Source organism: Diadema antillarum, unplaced genomic scaffold, assembly GCF_040938485.1.
Source record: "Diadema antillarum isolate AM-2024a unplaced genomic scaffold, OU_Dant_1.0 seq00001479_RagTag, whole genome shotgun sequence".
Taxonomy (NCBI): Eukaryota; Metazoa; Echinodermata; class Echinoidea; order Diadematoida; family Diadematidae; genus Diadema; species Diadema antillarum.
The window spans coordinates 295,812-313,285 of record NW_027272218.1 but is presented as its reverse complement, the minus strand read 5'-3'; the positions used below and the strand labels follow the sequence as shown (position 1 = coordinate 313,285).

General features: G+C 39.1%; 1 protein-coding gene across 1 annotated transcript; it reads left to right on the top strand.

Moving 5' to 3' along the window:
- The first annotated feature begins 3,574 nt into the window (after nucleotides 1–3,574).
- LOC139709888 (mitochondrial intermembrane space import and assembly protein 40-B-like) lies at nucleotides 3,575–8,992 on the top strand. The gene is made up of 3 exons (XM_071621844.1): nucleotides 3,575–3,736; nucleotides 6,973–7,068; nucleotides 8,020–8,992. The coding sequence occupies exons 1-3, from the start codon at nucleotides 3,715–3,717 to the stop codon at nucleotides 8,316–8,318; spliced, it is 417 nt and encodes a 138-aa protein (XP_071477945.1). The 5' UTR covers nucleotides 3,575–3,714; the 3' UTR covers nucleotides 8,319–8,992.
- The last annotated feature ends 8,482 nt before the right edge of the window (nucleotides 8,993–17,474 follow it).

Here is a 17,474-nt window from a genome sequence, read left to right as displayed (position 1 = left end):
TGACCATAACTTAAAAAATATACCATAATATGTAGTGACCAATATATCATTTAAAAGGTATTATTTTGAACTTTATGACAGAGATCGCACTTCAAAATTTTCAAAAATGGACTTATCGGTTTTTGCAAACAAACCCTTCAACTCTTCATACGTACCTGTACGGTCCCCATATATACGTACACCCATACATACTAGTACATGCACATGTAAGTTAGTAGGATGTATACAACGATGATATAAAATGTACAATAAATGTAGGCAATGCACACATAGTTGGATAACCTGTCTAAAAGCGGCGACTTTTTTCGTCTCCCTTGGGTGGCCGCTATAGACAGGTTTGACTGAATTCTGATTAGCACTCATAAAGATATCATGCTCTCACAATTTTATATTTATAGGCCTAGGTCCTACAGAAATCACAAAATCTCAATTTTCAGCTGTACGTATATAAAACTTGACTAAACCACCCCCTCCCCTAAAAAAATAAATAAACAAATTGATGCTACATCTGACAGATACTCATGTTGGTATGGCTTATTTTGCTTTTACCCGCTGCAGGCAAGGTCTTGCTAAAAAAAATAAAAAAATATAAAAAATCGGATTTTTTTTCCTAATAGGTTACATAAAAATTGTGAGGGCATGATTTCATCAACTTGCTCATTTTGCATATTCATAAAGATTGGTTTAGAAATGTTTTTTGAAAAAAAAATTGTGAAAAGTGAAAATGTAGGCCTATGGTATAGTCTATCTTGCCATCATGATCACGGGCCTCGAGCCGGGGGGAGAGGGACGCTTGGTGTCATCAGTGAACCCCTTCCCCTCCCATCTTTACGGACAGAACCATTTGATAATGCGTGTGTTGTGACGACGGTTCCTTTTTATTTTTCATTTTAATGTCCTAGCGTGCGTGTGGGTGGGGCGGGGGGAGGGGAGGGGAGATAAATCATATTCCCATACCAAAATATATTACATGTATCTATCAGTCAACATTTTTGTTCTTTTCTATTTTGGGTAGTTTTAAGACAAGTTTTATATTCACACAGCTAAAATGTGAGATTTTCGTCATTTTCTAATATGAAATGAGTTGGAAATTGTGACAGCGTGATCATCAACGTGCTGATTTAAACATTCATACCAAAAACCGACTGGTCAAGAGGTTAGTGTTTTCCGAAAAAAAAAATCGGACTGTCATATCTTCCTTATTTCATATCCGATTTTGATAATTTTTGCACTTTTCTGCAGGGATTTTATTTTTTCTCTTATGAAATTGATAAAATTCAGGAATGGATTTCTTCTATAAGTGTGCATATTTGTCATGTTTGTTGCTGTTATAGTTGTTGTCGTTGTTTTAAACTGACTGTGATTCCAAGTGATTTTCATGCTGCCAGCCTTAGAAGATAAAGATAAAGGCTGTAATGAGGGATGGACCTAGATATTATATACCAAGACCTCATATCTCTAATCATTGTCAACTATTGCAAAGATTTCGTACAAATCACTGATCTCGATGTTAGACGCACCAGGGAGTGGGAAGTGATAGAGAGATGAGGCTGGGGTGCCCGGTTCCCAAAGAGCTTTTCCCCAGGTGGAGAAAATCTCTTTGGTGGTTCCCTACTTGTACCAATAACACGACGTACTCTGTCGCCCTCTACGTTACAGCTACGTAAACCGGTGGACAGTTCGACCAATAAACAATTTGGCCGAATAAACTCCCACCCGACTAGTTATAACTTGCTAACTTGATACATGTTTACGGTTGGGAGTAACTAGGACAATTGTAAACCTACTCGATGGACAATTACTCCAGGCCCTTCTCCTGACCATTCCCCTAATCCCAATCCTGAGTGTAATCCTGATCCTATACCAAACTCTAACCCTAACCATACTCCTGAACTTTTAACGGAAGGGGTGGGGGGGGGGGGGGGGGCTCTGTAATTGTCCTCGGATCGGGGTAACCTGATACCAGTCAGTATCAGCTCCACAACAATAAAACCGCAGATGCGGCAATTATTTCTGATGGATATAATATATCTAATAAATGAAGCCGCCAATTATCAAGGAACATTTCAATTCATATATACACCAGAGGTTCCTACTGACGAAATAAAGGAGGCAGACTTAGAAGAAGAAGAAGAAGAAGAAGAAGAAGTAGAAGAAGAAGAAGAAGAAGAAGAAGAAGAAGAAGAAGAAGAAGAAGAAGAAGAAGAAATTACAAAGGGAGTGGCTCACTATATAATTTATTGGGTAGTAAATGGTTGGGAACAGGCGATGCTCTACATGTTTTTCTAAGAGTGAATCTCTAGGAGAGAACAGAGTTTTTTATGCTCTAAGATTTCCCAGTCATTTTCAGTTCTTTCCTCTTATTAATTTGTCCGAAACCGGGAGACCGGGAGGGGCCCGGGGGCCAGCCGGGGGCTTACATGGGTGGTAAACTCGCAGAGTTCCCCAAACGCAGGCTCGGTAGTGATATGCCACATACTCGTGTATAGGCCTTCTATGTCTGTGCTAACTGAGGAGTTGGAAGTGGGAACTCAATGACACTTTGATATTTTCTCGGGTCAGTGTTAAAGGGACTGTACAGTACTGGTTGAGGCGGGGATTCATGTTTTGAACATTCTTAAGTGAGGTAATGAGAAACCTCTTATGAAATATGAAAGAACATGTAATTTTAAGAAGGATTCAAGGTTTATTTGATGAAAATTGGTTTTCAAATGGCTGAGAAATCCAAAAAAGTGATAATAATACTAAAAAGCAAAAGGCCAAGCCTTTTATTAGAATCTCTTTGTTTCACCTTAATTGTTTTTTTCGGATATCTCAGCCATTCCAAAACCGATTTTCATCAAATAAACTTTTGATACCCCTTAGAATTTATTGCACGCTCTTTGACATCTCATAGATTGGTTTCTGAATGTCTCGAAAAATGTTAAATCCTCACCTCCACCAGAACTGTACACTCCCTTTAAACTGTCAAGAGGATCAACATGGATTTAAAGGCAATCGTATGCTAACCGGCTTCATCGTGAAACCGTATACATGTCAAATTGTAGTTTCGTGATTAATTGCTCCATTGAGAACATTTTTTTTTTTTTTTAAACAGATGAGTTCTTTTGTTCTGCTGATTTTAGTTTCTCGATCTAATGTCGTACGAACATATTTTAGGGGTATATACTCCCGGGATGAGAGGACATAAACCAACATTCATTCCCACTTCCACAAAGTTCAAGTGTCCTTAGAATTTCTTCGCATCAGTTTTTTTTTTTTTTTTTTCCTCAGGTCGAGTCGTCTAGCAACAGTGACATAGATCATAGATGTCTTAGGCCGAGGTGACGCCCAACATGCATTCCCTAACGCTGGCAGCCTCGGCAAGAGCTCGCCGGCGCGCGCCGCATATGCAGTTTGCCCACACGCATTACCAGCAGTGCACATACGGCACTGGCACATGCTGTAATACTAAGTATACGGACGAGCCACCGGCCACATGTGTTCGTACTGTCTTGCGTAATACAACAGCGTTAGACATTACATCAGGGAAGAACGTGTAATAATGTTGCGTATGACCACGCAAGTACGAGTTTGATACACTGTACATGATCCGATCTCCAGTACTGTTCAGTTCCAAACTACGACGAATTGTGTCACAATAACATCACATTGCCAAAACCAAAATTGTTTAGCAAATCTGATGTAGATCTACGCCCGGCGCCTGAAACGAAGATGTCTCACTGTCGAGCAGAAGGTGAGTTGCCACTATCTAATTCCACTGACTGCACTGCCACTGCACTGCCACTGAGCTGCATGCTGCACTGGCTGGAGCTATTTGCAAAATTGTAGTCTGTAACACCCGGTTACACTGAATATACTTTGTAGTTCCACTAGTTGTACCCAAGATGGTAAATGGTAACACTTCAGCGACACTGTCGTGTCACTGCATTAAACTCTGCATTGCATGGACTGTAGTTTAGTACCAGAGCTACCAAGTCTCACGCATTTAGGGTCTGTCTCACGATCTCACGCATGGCACCCATTTTTCTCACGCATCGGGTGAAGTCTGCAATTTGGGCCAAAAATAAGGAGCATAGCTCAAAGGACTAAAGTGATAGTTGCAATTGAAGGTATATTTCCCCTTTGTCTTTCAAAATTAGTAAAAAATAGTCACTTAAAGGGGAAGGCTAGTAACTGATCAGTGGGAATCAGTGGAAATGCTGGGAGATGATTGTTCCAATCCTTATGAGATTCATTCAAGAGTTCATTGTATATCTGTTGTTGTGTGAAAATGATTTGCTTCAGAACGGTCTCATATTCAAGTAACGTGCAGATTAATGCTCCGTCACTGACCAGGGACGCTAACCTGGAAGCATTAAACTGCACATTACTTGAATATGAGACCATTCTGAAGCAAATCATTTTCACACAACAATAGATATACAATGAACTCTTGAATGAATCCCATAAGGATTGGAACAATCATCTCCCAGCATTTCCACCGATTCCCACTGATCAGTTACTAGCCTTTCCCTTTAAGTATGCACCAGATCGCATCATTAAGAGCTAATGATTTAAAAAAGCTCCCTACCATGGAAGGGGGACACCCCCCTCGTTAGCGCGCTCATGCCGAGATGCCGAGTCATGAAAATCTCACTCATAAAAGTTTTTTGAACTTGACATCTCTGTAGTACGTTTGTAGGACTCTAACGTTACTTTTCTCTTAGTCTTATTGATCTGTTCTACCAGTAAAATTTTTATATTAGTACCAAAACTGCTAAACTGCAAAACTGTAAAACTTTAGACATTAGGCATTTGTAAGTTCAAACACTGACAGTAAAAGTACACTTGTGAAGAGTAAGTTTAATATGACTTGAATGCAGTGCAGTGTCACTTGACTGCCCATTTGGTTTATGTCAGCTCGGCTCACTGTGTGAGCTGAGAGACTATCTGTCAGTCTGTCACTATCACCATATCAGTTACACCTGTACTAATGTAGAGGCTGTAACTTACGGTGTAGTTTAGTAGGAGTCACTTTTAATATGCTGATACACGTTGTACATTGGAATGCGTTTTAGTTAGAATCTAACACCTCACTGAAATGGAACATTCTCAGTCATTGAAATGGACCATGATATATAATAAAATGAAATACACTGTAGAGTCTACAGTGAAAACTCGGTATACAATGTGTTAACATGTGAAACGAGGTCCTTGTGACCAAGATAATTTTTCTTTGTATCAGATATTTTGTTATATCAGTAGACGGATCTAGTCAATAAACAATACAAAACAAAGGAAATAAATTTTGGCACTGGTTGAGAAATTATTTTGTTATACATGTATCAGGTATTTTGTTATCTGATCTCTTTTATCAAATTTCCACTGTAGGCCTATAGGTGTTGGAAAGAGTTGATGTCTCCCTTTAGAACTAATTTTGCCATACCTCTCTAGACTTCGTGACTAGCATAGCCTTCCCTTATTATAGCATACGCACAGATGCAGGCACATTTGGCAAGGACATGCATGCGTCCATGCATTATATTTACAATATACATCATAGCTATAATAGGATAGGATAGTGTAAAGTGGTATGGCAAATGAGTGAAGGGGGGGGGGGGGGACACAAAGAACTTCCTTAGGAGTTAATGCATCTGTAAAATCCTGTTCAACTAACAATATCTTTATATACATGTAGAATTGTATCTACAGGTGTATGGTCATTACAATGAAAACCAAGTCACCTTTTCTATGAAATATTCTACAATTAAAGGGAAAGACTTCAGGACATGAACAGGGCTTCCTCAAAGTTAGGTCCATGGGAGATTCTGCGTTCATCCGTCATCATGCACAATAGGCTTAAAAAAAATTCATCCAATGATCTAAGTACAAAATCTGAAATTGTTAGATGCAGTCTAAACCCCTACTTGATGTCCACAAAACATTACAATGTACAGTATGTACATGTAGATCTATGTGTGTGTACATGCATTTCTTGCTGATTCAGCTGAGATACATGTACATCTACATTGTATGTCCTTCACTGCTTACCAGTACAAGTTGCACTACCTGCTAGATGAGGAGCCATCATACAATTGTACAAACAAAAGTAGCTTTTAGATTGATGACAACAAACAAGGCTGTTTTATTTTTGTCTACTTGCAGCCAACTTATTTGGGACAAAATGGAAAGCAATGCATGAGAAGTTGAATTAAGGAGAGTAATAACCTCATAACTGCATCATTACAGCATAGTCCTTCCAATAGATTTTCGCTTCCCATTTTAAAGTGTACATACAACAGCTGTACATGTAGTCTACTGTACGGTATGGTAAGGTGTAAGAGCGTGAAATTGATCTAAAGATATATTTGTATCAAATTCGATTTTTCTTTTGGCTTTCCATAGAGATTATTTTCCATACATGCGGTGCCCCTTATCATTTCTTCTCATACTTAGCCTCCCATACACTACATCCCAATCCTTTCCCCTCCCTTGTGCCTATTATGCACTTTTCAGTACCTTAGAACTTTTACTTCTCACCCAGCTCCACACCTCATGACTCTTGTTCTGTCCCATTCATGTTTAAGTTCAGATCAGCTCATGATCACCCCATCTTTACTTTCCATTGGTTCTTTCTTTGACCTCAGGTCACACTCTCTTCGTTTTGATTGGTTTGTGTAGTCTATGATACATTGTATGCGAATGGAAAGAACCCTATGGGTTCATAATAAAGAGTCAGTCTACCTCTGGAACTCACTGAGAGAGGACCTCCTTCTTTCTGCCTAGCACTCCCTTTTTGCTCTGAATGTTTGTTGGAGGTTGCCTAAATGCTGCTCAGCTTTTGGAGTGTCGAGTGACTAGCTGATAATGATCTTGGACACCAAAATGAGTGTTGGATTAGTACAGTGTATAACATTGTTTTGATGCTAAGAAAGCCAAATGCACTACTTATTGAACATTTATTCTCTGTATGTTTTACTGTTTGCGCAGGAAAGGACAAAATTTTATTTGCAACAAAGGAGGATCTCGAGGCCCCAATCAAGGATGAATTGAAATACCTGGAAGAAGATGATGAAGAGGCAGAAGGTATCTTTACAGTTGTACATGATCTATAGATGATGTCTGGCAAGCGGGTGAACATACAGAATGTTTGTTCAATCCAGGGGGTTTGAAATTAATTGAGGATCTTCTGATCTCCCCCAGATAGCATTTCAAATACTGAGGGTAGAACATTCCACTGTGATCCTGACGAAAAAGTAATTGTCTTGTATGTTGAATGAGTCTGTCAAAGTACTTTGAAGTATCACAGACTTTCAACTTGAATTTTTGGTGGTACTCTCTGTAACAAGAGCTTAGAAACCATGATAATAATTACCTTTTTATATTAGGGGCCAGTTACGTAAAATTGTCAACCTGGGAAAACTCAGGTTATTTATAACAATGCTTTTTTCCTGTGTTAAAGTTAACGGCAGAATCCTGCTCACCTGAGTTTTCAGTCGTACGAGAGTTTTTCTCAGGTAGATAGTTTGATGGAACAGGCCCCAGGTTTCTCAGTAATCAGGGTACAAACAGAGAAAAAAAAAGGAGTTTGAACCAGCAAATTCACCTTGTTAAAAGAGGGTTTGTCAAAGCAGACCTCAATACAACAAAATTCCTCTGTATTGTATGTAGTGTGTGTGTAAAGTGATACACTACAGTGTAATCATGCTGATGGCATGTAAGCTATGGCTGGAGGAAAAGCTATCTTGAGTTACCAGCATACATTATCTGACAATCACAGAGATAATAAGATACAGACAGGCCCCTTGCTTTGTTTTCCTTCCAGAAGAACATGACAAGCAGCTAATAAGGTTTTGCTTGGGCATTTTGCTAGAAAACTGGCTAACCTGTGTGCCACATACAATGGCAAGTGCAATGTATCATTAGTGAAGTGAAAGCAGGTATGATGAGGACTTTGATCGGAGCAAAACATTTTTTTTTTTCAAAAGTGATTATTAATTTCAGCAAAATGTTTGCTTTTTCATGGTTTTCCCACAGGCTTGATTCTAGCCAATGGTGAGATCAACTGGAGCTGCCCGTGCCTAGGGGGCATGGCCAGTGGTCCCTGCGGGATGGAGTTCAGAGAGGCCTTCTCCTGCTTCCACTACAGCACGGCGGAACCCAAAGGCTCAGACTGCATAGACAATTTCCGCAAGATGCAGGAATGCATGGTATCCTACCCTGAACTTTACCCGCTGGACGACAAGTCGCAGCCACACGACGAGCCGGACCAAGGTACAGCGGCACCGGAAGATGACGGTGCCGATAAGCAAAAAGAAGACAGTGCAGGCAGCTAGCATGAGTCAAAATGATGTGATTTTGTAATTTGTATCAGAATTACAATATTTTAATGATGTTTACGGTGTTGGCCCAGCGGGAGCTGTTGGACTGTCCTGTTTTATGCAAGATTGCCAACCCTGTAACTTGGTTGATTTCTGATCAGCATTTCCATCGCACTCAAGATGGTTCGCTCGGTGGATGTCGTAATGGTATGCATTTTCAATGATTTTCTAATTCAGACATAATTCTCATGAATGGATCTGTGACATGAGGAATTTGGAGAAGCTATTTGTGCTGATTGAAGGATGAAGGCATCTGCTCCCTTGGATATGGCAAACTCTGCTGCGAATCAGCTGTCAATATTTGGGGTCAAATTAAATCAGTATTAATGCTGGATGTGATTATACGTAAAGAAATGGACTATAGACGTACGCACAGAATATGTATGGGATGAATTAGTCTGGTCATGACCTCCTGTATAGCAAGATTGTCAATTTTTAGTCCTCACCTACTGGAGAAATGAAGGAGATTGTCAGATATATTGCTGCAATCTTGCGAGAAATGCCCTGGATGCCCTGGTTAGACTTGTACAGGATATTCAACAACATACAAGATGCAAATTCTTTTACATGTATTTTGAGCGCTTGATAAGATTATTGATTTGACATTGGATAGAGAATGAAAACTTTTTAATGACAGAACCCTTCAATTTTCTGTTTTTGAAAAAAACAAAAAAAAAACAGTTGTGAATCGTATTTGGTATTCATGATGTAGTCATATCTCTGAGCCATAGAAGCTGGATTCTTTAGATTAAATATGGTTCCCATATCCTAGACCTACAGTAATGATACTGAATATAAGTGTAGATATTGTTGAGCTTTTTTTTTTTTAGAGTATTTTAAAACTGGACTTGATGTTAATCACAAGTGAAAGTCTTGTGAATTGCATGAACAATTGGTTTGCATTATCTACCTCTATCACAGAAATACTGCAGCTTCAAGACAGTGGCATAAACTCTAGCAAAATTAAAGTTAAGACACTTAAATTTTGTGTGAAAAGGCCAGGTTTGAATAAAGTTTTAATAACTGGCATGTGAATCAAAGACACCTAAACCTACCTGTCTCAAGTTGACTGAAATGTCACTAGTGTTTTACAGTGCACTCGGACTGTTATAGTTAACACAGTTATGACATTATTCTTGATACAATGAAGTAAAGATTCATATCCCTACATTTTCTATTTTTACTGTTTGGTTTTAATGAAATTTCAATTAAGCGAAAGTAAACTGCCGGTCCTGATGACTTCGCCTATTACGGGAATCACCTACAGTGTTTCTCATGTGTCATACACGATAAGTAGAGAGACCAAAAATATGTTACCTGGTACACAGTACGTGTACATGTATTTACTTCATTTCTACCAGAAATAAACCCTTTAATGTATTGTCTTTCATGGATATTGTATCAGTTTCTTGGGCAGGAATTCACCAGACTCAGTTTTTGCTATGTGGGGCAAGCCTCCAGCAAGCTTTGTGGTAAAGGGAAAGCATGCTTAAAATCTGAATACATTACCAAAATGGTCTACTATGATATTGTAAGCAGAGGTAAAGAGAAAGTATTTATTTCAAGGAAGTTTGAATGATTAACCCAAGGACTGTGAAGACATAGACTGTACATCCGATTGTATAATTATCCAATACGTCACACTGTATCGGTGCAACTGTTATTTATAAACCTAACAAGCAACTTAGTGCAGACTCTACACAGAGAGGCAGGAAGAGCACAGTGCACTCCCGTTATAACGAAATTCCAGACAACAAAGTAAAAATTCAGGCCGCAACATTATCCACTTTATGTTTTTTCATTGTTTATTTGTTGGGTTATAACGAAATTTTGATATAACCAAAGAAAACTGCCGGTCCCAAGGACTTTGTTATAACGGGAGTCCACTGTAGCACAGTGTTGATTACCTTGGTTTCTAAAAAAGTAAATGCTCAGTGTTTGTTTACACAGTTGCATCGATTTTTGAAGGGGTGAATGCAATGTTGTCTACCATATCTCCTAGCTTGCAGAGTTTTGGATAAGACTTCTCAGTGTATGCTTTCTTGTAAAAAGTTACTAGATGTAGAAGCTCACAAGACACATAGCAACATCCATGGGTAAAAAATGTTGGGCATTTATAATTGCCATTGAATGTTGCACCACCTTGTGTATGAGGAAAGACATAAAAGCATACAAGGATAGTTCATTCCAAATTAAACTCTGAGGTACAGAGAAACCTTGGTCTAATGAGGATGTGAAAACCATGATATTTTACCTTGTTAGATATCCAGTTTCTCTGTACAAAAGCAAAGAAATATGAAAAATTGCAACCTGTACATCAATAAGAGGGTGTTGTTTTATTTTATCCAACCTCTTTTGATTAAGGTTCCACTGTATACTATGACCATGGAAAGGAGAGACAATACTCTATTCTGATTTAATTAGTGTCAGTTCCTACATTTTAGAGGCGTATCCTACGTAGTTTGTATTGTCACAGGAAGGAAATGTTACATGTGAGGCAGGTTTGTGGAATAATCCACAGCAGTATTTTACTGTATGAGGAATGTAGGTTTGGACCTGACAAAGATCTAGCAGTACTGATAAAAAGTTTCTCAGCACATGAAATTATGTTTCCAAGCTATAAGTGAAATAATTGTTACTTGGGTTGTCAGTTCTGACAAGGATCTGAAACTGCCACCATTTTGGCTAATCACAGGTTTGGGCACCTTTTTTTTTTCAAAGGTCTCTTTTTGAATCAGAATTATTCTTCAAAAATTATGGGCAACCACGTGGCAGTCCCCTTCAAAGAAATGTCCTCATTGTTTGCAGTGTTGGTCTGCCCGTACGTCCAACACCTGTATGTGTATTGTGTGAGAGTTTAGCTGGATCTTGTATGGAGCCAAAGGGTGCATTCGAGCGTTCTAAAGCGAACCAAAGCGAACTGTACCAAAGCGTACCGTACCGAAATTGAAGCATTCGAGTGCTCTGTCGAGAAAACGTACTTCACAAGTTATTTTTAGAAAAGGTCATGCATTTTTGTAGCAAGAATGTCATCCACCTGGCGCTTGAACTACTTACAGCTGTCCCGAACAAAGAGAATTATGTTTTTGCATTGTGACATATGCGCATGATATGCGCATGCTTTACAGCAAACTTTTGATACGTTTTTGGTACGCTTTTGGAGCACATCAGGAAGTGGTCCACTTTTGGCTCGATACAGTATGGTACACTTTAGGAGAGTGCTCGAACGCACCTTAGATAAACTTAAATTAGGTGAAATACACCATAATATGCAATTTTTAGGTCAACCAAGGAGTTGGGTCAACTCAGATGTGTTTTCTGAGTTTACTAAGTGCTCCACTCAATGGAGTTGACGTTCTTAAACAGAAGAGAACAAAGTAAAAGTCAATCAAGAAGTGTTGAGGCTTGGCTTTCATGCCCTTACTTGGAATGTGAAATGGTACACCAGAAAAAGAAAGAACCATCCTGTTTGCACATTGACGGCTGAGACACATGTCAAGTGAGGTGTACCACTCGAAGCTTGTTGTACCAGTCTCTCTGATCTCAGTTGCAAGTGCACGTACTAACAGTTATGGAAGATACCGAATCATGAATGTACCTTACAATGATATCTTGTGTGTAGATGGTATCATCACTGTCTGTCAGTATAATGTACTGTTTATGATCTGGTGTTATCCCTCTTTGAGATGACAACTATATACAGTGGTTGTGATTTCAGAACATTTTCATTTTCTTCATGAATAAAACTGACGGTGTGCATTCAGCAATCATGGTATATTGTACAGTTGTATATGAGGTGAAATTTGTTTTCATTTGATCACTCTGAACATGGATACTTTACAACTCTTTTGCCAGTGAAGCAACATGGATGAAATTCCTTACAATACCATACATGTACATGTATTTTGTCCAATCTTCTTTGCTGGATATTTACTAGACCTGTCTGAAACATTAGAATAAACCACAATTTGATTCCATAAGTTAAAGGTCCTGCTTACCTTTGGGAACAGTGATTTAAAAAATGTTCAAGATATCACATTTGATGCATATGTGTAGATCAGCTGTATCACAAAACATCCTACCATATAAAATTTTCGCGATAAAGCCTAAAATATAAGGAGATTTCACGGCTTTTCTCAATAAACAATAACTGTAGACCGTTAAGCCCGGAAACATTATCATAACTATTGTTCACATTTTTTATATTGAACAATACTTCACATTGATTACAATGATTCTAAATTTTACAGTGGTTGTTTCTATCCCTAACTCACATTTTAGAACTATTTTGAAGCACTACTGCTGGGTTTTTGTTTCATCTGCAAATGGTAAATTATGCCTTTAATTCTTTACAGTACTACATTTTCACATGTCTCATTGCATCATCGCTTCCCAAATTAACTTGTAATTGTATGGAAGCATGTATGTACTTATTCGTGACATAACTCATGCACATGCACAAAGGCATAAATATAATTGAATTCAGGTTTTTGTGAAAAAGTTTACCGGTATTGTAAACTTTTTACACAGTAGCATGTTGGGTACAAGTTCTGAATACGTTTTACATGTAAAACGGTATACTGTGAAATTGAATCAAAAATTATTGTCAGTGTAATTTGTTGAACTTCGAATCCTCACCATTATGATATCTAAATGAGGAGTGTAATGAGTATTAATGAGACGAGTACTCGGGTTGGCAATGGCGATGCTAGATATGCAAAAGACAAGCTGTTATCGGGATTGTACTGCCCATGCAACTGGTCGATAAAGAAATATACGTGTAGGCCCTACATAAAAAAACACCTTTCAAGGACGACGTATGACTGAGCTGGGCTTTTGTTTTCTGTTCTTGCTACATGCCCAAATAGCGGCGAAAAAGTCCACCGAATTTGCAAAGCTGGGTTCACCGTGTTTTAAACTGCCTGTGGGATTATTGCACTTTTGAGAGAACAAAAATAACCCAACAGGCAACGGCGTAGCCAGGATTTCATCTTAGGGGGGGGGGGGGCGGTTAGTCTGCGAGGGAGCGAAGCGACCGAGCCCGAGCGAGCGGAGCGAGCGAGGGGGGGGGGGAGGGTGTGGGAGGGGGTGACCCCCCTCCGAGGTGAGAACTTTTTGCATTTTCATGTTGCAAATGGTGCAATTTGATGCATGTTTTTGCGCGTTTCATCGACGTGAAACAGTCCCACTTGTTTAAAGTAGCAGTTTATTTTGATGTAGATTATTATTGAACAATTTGCCTATAAAATGGTATAATTTAAATACACTTCTTGTATTAATTCTTTTCACTGAATATCATGAACGCCACTGAACACGAGCGAGCGGAGCGAGCAAGGGGAGAGGGGAGGGTGTGGGAGGGGAGTGTCCCCCCTCCCACGGTAAGAACTTTTTGCATTTTGATGTTGCAAATGGTGCAATTTGATGCATGTTTTTGCGCGTTTTATCGACGTGAAACAGTCCCACTTGTTTAAGGTTGCAGTATATTTTGATGTAGATTATCATTGAACAATTTGCCTATAAAATGGTATCATTTATATAATCTTCTTGTATTAATTCTTTTCACTGAATATCATGAACGCGACTGAACCCGAGCGAGCGGAGCGAGCGAAGTGGGAGGGGAGGGTGTGGGAGGGGGTGTCCCCCCTCCCACGGTGAGAACTTTTTGCATTTTGATGTTGCAAATGGTGCAATTTGATGCATGTTTTTGCGTGTTTTAACGAGTTGAAACAGTTCCACTTGTTTAAGGTTGCAGTATATTTTAGTGTAGATTATTATTGAACAATTTGCCTATAAAATGGTATCATTTAAATAATCTTCTTATATTTATTCTTACACTGAATATCATGAACGCTGTCTGTTCAGCAATCAAACAGAAAAGGCATGCACACGAGGGTGTAGATAGGGGCATATCCCCTCCCACACGAAGGTGATTTTGCGTTTTCAGACCTGAAATTCAGCGATCTGGTGCAAATCTTTGGTGCAATGCTTTTTCATCGAAGTGTTAAAATCACGGAATTTAGCTCTTATTCCGAATGTGCACCATCTGTGTGTATGTATAAAAGTCTAGTGAGGTAGAGCTTAGGGGAAGGGGGATTCCCCCGTTTTTAGAATTGAAATAAAGCTATCTGGTTATAGCCACAGTCTACTTCTATGTATGGCGGAAAGGGGGGGGGGGGGCGGGCGAGCAGGGAGAAGGCGTGGGCGAGTGTTATCTCCACCCTTCCCTTCCGATGGAGCTTTTGCCTTTTTAAGGTTGAAATTGAGATATCTCGTATACGCATATTTGATGGAATCAACATTTGGGAAATCACACACACACACACACACACACACACACACAAACTGATGGGGGAGGGGGACTGAGGGAGGAAAGGGTCGATTAAAAGGGGAAATTCCCCTTATACATGATTTTCGGAATATAAGTGATAAGTCTTGTGCACTCAGAATTATTCATAATTTTTTTGTAAATCGAAAAAGTGTACTAAGCTAGGGAAAGAGGCACAGAGGGGGAGGGTTTGGGAGGGGGATACCCCCTCCCAAGCACGAGAGATTTTGCGTATTTTGAATTGAAATTCAACAATCTGGTGCACACTTTGAGTGAAATATTCAAAAAATATCTTATTTGATGAAAGGTTGCAAAGGAGACCCGCTTCATGTGCATGCATACAGTATACACGCATTTTTTTTCCGCCTCCCAAATCCCCGGTCCAAAATCTTGGGGGGGGGGGGGGGGGGGGGGGGGGGGACCGCCCCCATCCCCCCCCCCCCCCCCCCCCGGCTACGCCAGTGCCAACAGGATGGACGTGGGATGCTCCATCGACAGTGCGCCCCACCCCCTCCCGTCCCGAGTCCCGGAGCGCCTCTACCCTGAGAAACGTTCCGCGGCCCCTGCTGATTGATAGCGTTTTTAACGCATCGAGATGTTTGCATCACACTAACCACCCATAAGTCGCAAAGTTTCACAACTTTTTTGTTGGTTGGAAAATGTGTCTTCAAACTTGCCTTTATTGTCCGCGTTCATCTCGATGTGTCTCTCAGTTTCTTTGTCCATCTGGATCCAACGCTGACGGGTATTATATTTTCGTTCTTTCGCCCTGACCTCCATTCCGCCAGAAATTGAATGTGGATCGTCTCACTTTGAGGTTCTGCGTCTGTGTATAACGGAGATTGAAAGTATGGACTATTTTAGAGGTTACAACTCGATCCGTGGTTTGTTTAAACGTTTTTGTTTCGTTTTTGTTTTTGTTTTGGACAATCTATACTTCTATCACTTAAGTCCAGAAACAAGTCATTGTTGCAAATGATTGAAATCTAATAGCATAACCACGCATGATGCCAATACAGTGGAAATCGATATAAAGAAGAGATCTGATGTAACAAAATACCTGATATAACAAAATAATTTCTGGTGTCCCGATGAAATTAGATACTTGGTTTTGCACTGTTTATTGACTACTGACATACTGTAACAAAATATCTGATATAGAGAAGAAATTGTATTGGTCTCAAGGATCTCGTTATACAGAGTTTCCACTGTAATACCCTTCTTTAAGATTTTATAATAATTAAGAAATAGTGTACAGCAATGACGGAAAGTCAGAACTACATGTAGTTTCTTTATGTCTACGGGTTGAGGGGAGACTTGGCATCATCCACCGCAAAGCGACTTTGTGCTTGCTAATACTTTATCACTGTTCCATGAAAGCATGTCATTTATTATTTTAACAACTCTCACCAAGTCGAAGTCTGATGAAACCTTTAAACAGTTCTTTTCTGTTCTATACATTATTATGAATTTAATTTTCTCAATTATTCATTATTTCTCCCATTTCCAACAAAAACATCAATATTTTACAGAAATTGAATACATAAATTACATTTCAATACATAAAATATAAGTTTACAGAATATATCATTAAGCATACGGAAATGCTGGAAATGGGAAGGGATGATTGCTAAAAAGCAGTGCTTGTATATAGGGTGCATTCCCCCGCACACGTACAACAACGGTGACAACCTGTTATACAGTATACTGTTATAAATAAAAAGCGGAAATACATGTATAAAGAAACTGAGATATGGAAACCCACAGGATATGGAAAATTATCTTGAATATGGTGTAAGCTTACATATAAATTGCTTGCATACTGCAATTTTAAAGCATAATTATACTTCATCATGCAATGGGGAAAAAAATACTCCATGAATTACCAAAAAAAAAAGAAGAAATCCTTGGCTCTTTTATTTTGGTGACGACTGAAATAATGCATAATTACAACATACTAGAATGAAAGCTTTAAAAACTAATATTTAACGTAAAATATTACTTGTATTGGAGTCGTAATGTTATCATAGGCTCTACATTCTCATAATTATTTATCGTTGATATTATCTATCCGCTCGCTTAAAATGTGCTTTCAGGATTGCGAAAGTTGACTGAATGCAATGATAATACGTCGCAGACACCATGCTAGGCTGTAGAGCTCCTTTCAAAACAATACCTTTATGGTATCACATACATAGATTATAATGATGATATCCACGCACACTTTGGTTCAAACGCGTCAGCTTATAGCAGTACCCTCCCGCCCAAAAAAAGTAAAAATCTAACAACAACAAGCAAACAAACAAAAACGGAAGAAAAACCGGCATTTGTTATACGAAGTACTGCATGTACAACAAAGATGAGTATACTGTGGCAACAATCACACACAACAATATTTCTTACACTTTATTATATAGAGTGTATACAACGTGGATATACCCACATACATACTACACACACAAATGAACAAAAACATGACTCCTTCACTATAACGGACCGTTGTTTGTTCGTTTGTTTTTCATTGAGAAGTAAGTGCAATTGTATTCTGCCATGCAAGGAACGCCATTCGTGCGTGGAAAAGAATAGTGTCTTTGCGTATATATACCTCTTTCTATTCAAGCGTGGCATATCCAGGGACGTATATTCATTGTACAAAAGGAGATAATTTTATGAGAAAGAGAGAGAGAGGGAAGAGAAAGAGAACACAATACACATTATTGTAATTAACGTTTGAGAAAATCCACGGAGACCTGCATGCAACCTGTGCACGTGTATCCAATTGCAGC

Coding starts and splice junctions, on each gene's coding strand:
- LOC139709888 (XM_071621844.1), top strand. CDS start 3,715: ATGTCTCACTGTCGAGCAGAAG. Junction 3,737..6,972: donor GTCTCACTGTCGAGCAGAAG/GTGAGTTGCCAC, acceptor CTGTTTGCGCAG/GAAAGGACAAAATTTTATTT. Junction 7,069..8,019: donor AGATGATGAAGAGGCAGAAG/GTATCTTTACAG, acceptor GTTTTCCCACAG/GCTTGATTCTAGCCAATGGT.